Genomic DNA, 3,188 nt, shown 5'->3' with positions numbered 1-3,188 from the left:
ATATATATATATATATATATATATAAATTAAATAATAAGGGTAGAAATTGATATTAAGCAATTAAAACCAGTGACCTTGAACTCTGTCGTGTATGTACACCAAGTTATAATGTTTTCACTTGCTTTCATTGTTTATAGCAGAATTTGGAAGTAAAGTGTGTAGAGTGTGGTCGTTGGCCAGAATTGTATGAATCCTCTTCTGTCTTGTCTTGGAACAAAGCAAGCGAAGCTGAAAGAGCTCTGGACCAATTGTAGATTTGATGATGTACGAATTGGTGCACTGGACCGAAGAGAACAACTGAAAGTTTCTACAAGACAGATTTGTGGTTGCAGGGAAAGGTTCCAGCCAGGTGCAAGGTGATATTGTGATGAAATAGCATCGTTGAAAGCAATATAAAAGCTTAGAGACAAATATAGAAATATTTAAAGTGGACAACAAAAAACAATACCAAGTCGCTAGAAGAGAAGTTAGACGTCAGGTATGCGTAGCAAAAACAATTAAAAAAACAAACAAATAAATATCGCTGAGTGGGGACTGAACCCAAAATCACGGGGTTGTGAGGCATAGTTCTTAACCTCGCTGCCACGCTACGAATTTGCATGTTTACGTCATTTGGAATCGTGGAGGACCTGGGCTGGCATGGAAAGCCTTTCTACAGGGGCAAAGAAGTATCAGAGGTCGCTGCCATGGACAGCCTGTAAACACACACGTATGTATGTGATGTATGCGTGTGATATATATCTATCTATAATATATATACATATATATTATATCTATAATTATATTATAGATATAATATATATATATATGTATATATATATATATATATATATATATATATATATATATATATATATATATATATATATATATATATATATATATGTATATAATTATATATATATATATATATATATATATGTACACAGATAGCTCAAATGTAAATAGACACACTACACATGTTTATCTGTGCGGACACTGCTCATGAAGCATGATTTCCAAACAGGTAAAAATAATTAATAGCTGTACAAGGCATGTCTATTAAAAGATAAATTAGACATTTAAATGCATCGAATGTCAACTATTTTGCTTCTAGAAATAATCTTTCAAAAATGATGATATCTCTATATTTTTGAGATACTTGTCTATCTATCTATCTATCTATCTATCTATCTATCTATCTATCTATCTATCTATCTATCTATCTCTCTATCTATCTATCTAATGTGAGTGTATGTGTGTGTGTGTATGTGTGTGCGTGTGGTGCAAATTCCGTAATTTTCTTCAGTCGTAATTTACCTGAAGAACCTGTGCAGCCACAGGCGAAACTCAGAGTAGCAAGAGACTGACTTGACGGGTACACATTAGATGCATACTATATGTACACACACACACACACACACACACACACACACACACACACACACACACACACACACACACACACACACACACACACGCACACGCACGCACGCACGCACACACACACGCACACACGCACGCACGCACGCACGCACACACATATATAAGTCGGATTTATGGTTATATTTCTCAAACAAAGAATATAATATCGTTAGATTTCCACCGACTTTCTTGATACAAGGAAAAAAGTAAAAGAAAAAAAACATCAATCTCTTTTGTAAGCACCCAGTGTTTGAGATGACAGCGGAAATAAGAACGCCTTGTATTCGTATTTTTTCTCAAGGCACACTCCCTCCTATTGACAGAGCTTTTACTTGTAATAAAAACACATCTTAAAACATTAATGAAGAATTATTATCGTTTATAAAGCTAAGCACTTACTTTGCTCGCCGTAACGCTACAATAGACTTGATTAAGTAAACGAGCGAACCCCAGCCAGGTTAAATATTCTCTCAATACAAAAATGAACCTAATTGTTCAGGGATTAGAGGACAGTGATGTAACAAGTGTGTGTGTTCCCGGTGTAGCCCCTGTACCTCTTCCCACTCTACAAATGCCTATCAATGCGTATATAGCAGGTCCAAAAGTACCACGGTCATAAAAGCGTGGCTCGGGAGCTGAGCGCTCCTTTCCATCGCCCCTGTCCCCTCCAGCTATGCTACTGCAATGAACTCACCCTTCACTCTTGCACTAGAGGTGGGACCCTTAAACCTTTTGATACCAACCTACCTGAGACTGCTCCTGGTTCTATGACACAAAGTTCTTGATCTAAAGCGGGGTGTCTCAACCATTTTTTCTTTTGGTCCCCTTTATTTTACCTTGGTGGACCCCATAAACATTGGATGTTATTGCTATAGTTAAACACTATTAGGAAGTGTATAAAAATTGTGAAAATATTTTATGTATTGAGGACGTATAACCAATTTATTGTACATAAACTTTACTGGGTTGAAGCACAATTTTTTCATGGTCCTTGGGAAATTACCATGGACCCCCAATTTACTATATTGCATCTGTGGACACCCAAAATCTTATTATGGAGCCCGGTTGAAAATCCCCGATTTAAAGTGATGTAAATTAATATATTCCAACAAAATTTCATGTTAATTTGCTCCAAACACCAGATTAATAACGAGAAAGTTATTTTATTGTATTCTTCATTATTTTCAAGCTTAATTGAAATAGCTTAATTGAAATAGCTTAATTGAAATAGCTTAATTGAAATAGGGGCAATGTATTTCAATAAAAATATGGTAGCAAAAGCGTTGAAAAGAGTGTCTCTGTTTCTCTCTCTTTCGCTCCGTCACACGTCTTTAAATGTTGCAGCAACGACAGTGGTGTAGACTACTGAACGGAATAAGACTCCAAGATACAGTAATTCCCTGGTAAGCTACATTTTCCAGCCAGTGGCATTTGAGACGTTCGAGTGGGGCTTGAAACCCTCGACGAAGAAATTCAGCTCTGTCTTACAGAACTATCAGATGACGTTCGTGAAGTCAGTGTCATCTTAAGGCATGGGCACACTGAGTAGCTGTCCGGGGGCCTCACGAGTCTAGGGGACCCAATTCTGATCTATGTATGCTATGGTTTGTTGTTAATAAATAAACACTATAGGGCCCAGCGCAATGATTTGCCTGGGTGTCTCACGGGTCTAGGGACCGAATTCTGCTCTGTCGATGTTGTGGTTTGCTGTGAATAAATAAATAAATACTATAGGGACTAATGCATTGATTTTCCCTCAGGATTTATGAACTGCACTTTGTTT

General features: G+C 37.0%; 1 protein-coding gene across 1 annotated transcript in view; it reads right to left on the bottom strand.

Moving 5' to 3' along the window:
• Positions 1 to 2,929, bottom strand: part of LOC106875889 (uncharacterized) — a 14,261-nt gene extending 11,332 nt beyond the window's left edge. Inside the window, exon 1 of the mRNA XM_052976489.1 lies at positions 2,894 to 2,929. Within this exon, the coding sequence (XP_052832449.1) occupies positions 2,894 to 2,929 (36 nt within the window). The remainder of the gene's footprint in view (positions 1 to 2,893) is intronic.
• Positions 2,930 to 3,188: the final 259 nt, after the last annotated feature.

Source organism: Octopus bimaculoides, chromosome 24 (genome assembly GCF_001194135.2).
Source record: "Octopus bimaculoides isolate UCB-OBI-ISO-001 chromosome 24, ASM119413v2, whole genome shotgun sequence".
Classification (NCBI taxonomy): domain Eukaryota; kingdom Metazoa; phylum Mollusca; class Cephalopoda; order Octopoda; family Octopodidae; genus Octopus; species Octopus bimaculoides.
The sequence above is the reverse complement of the archived record's forward strand: the minus strand, read 5'-3'. Positions and strand labels throughout refer to the sequence as shown.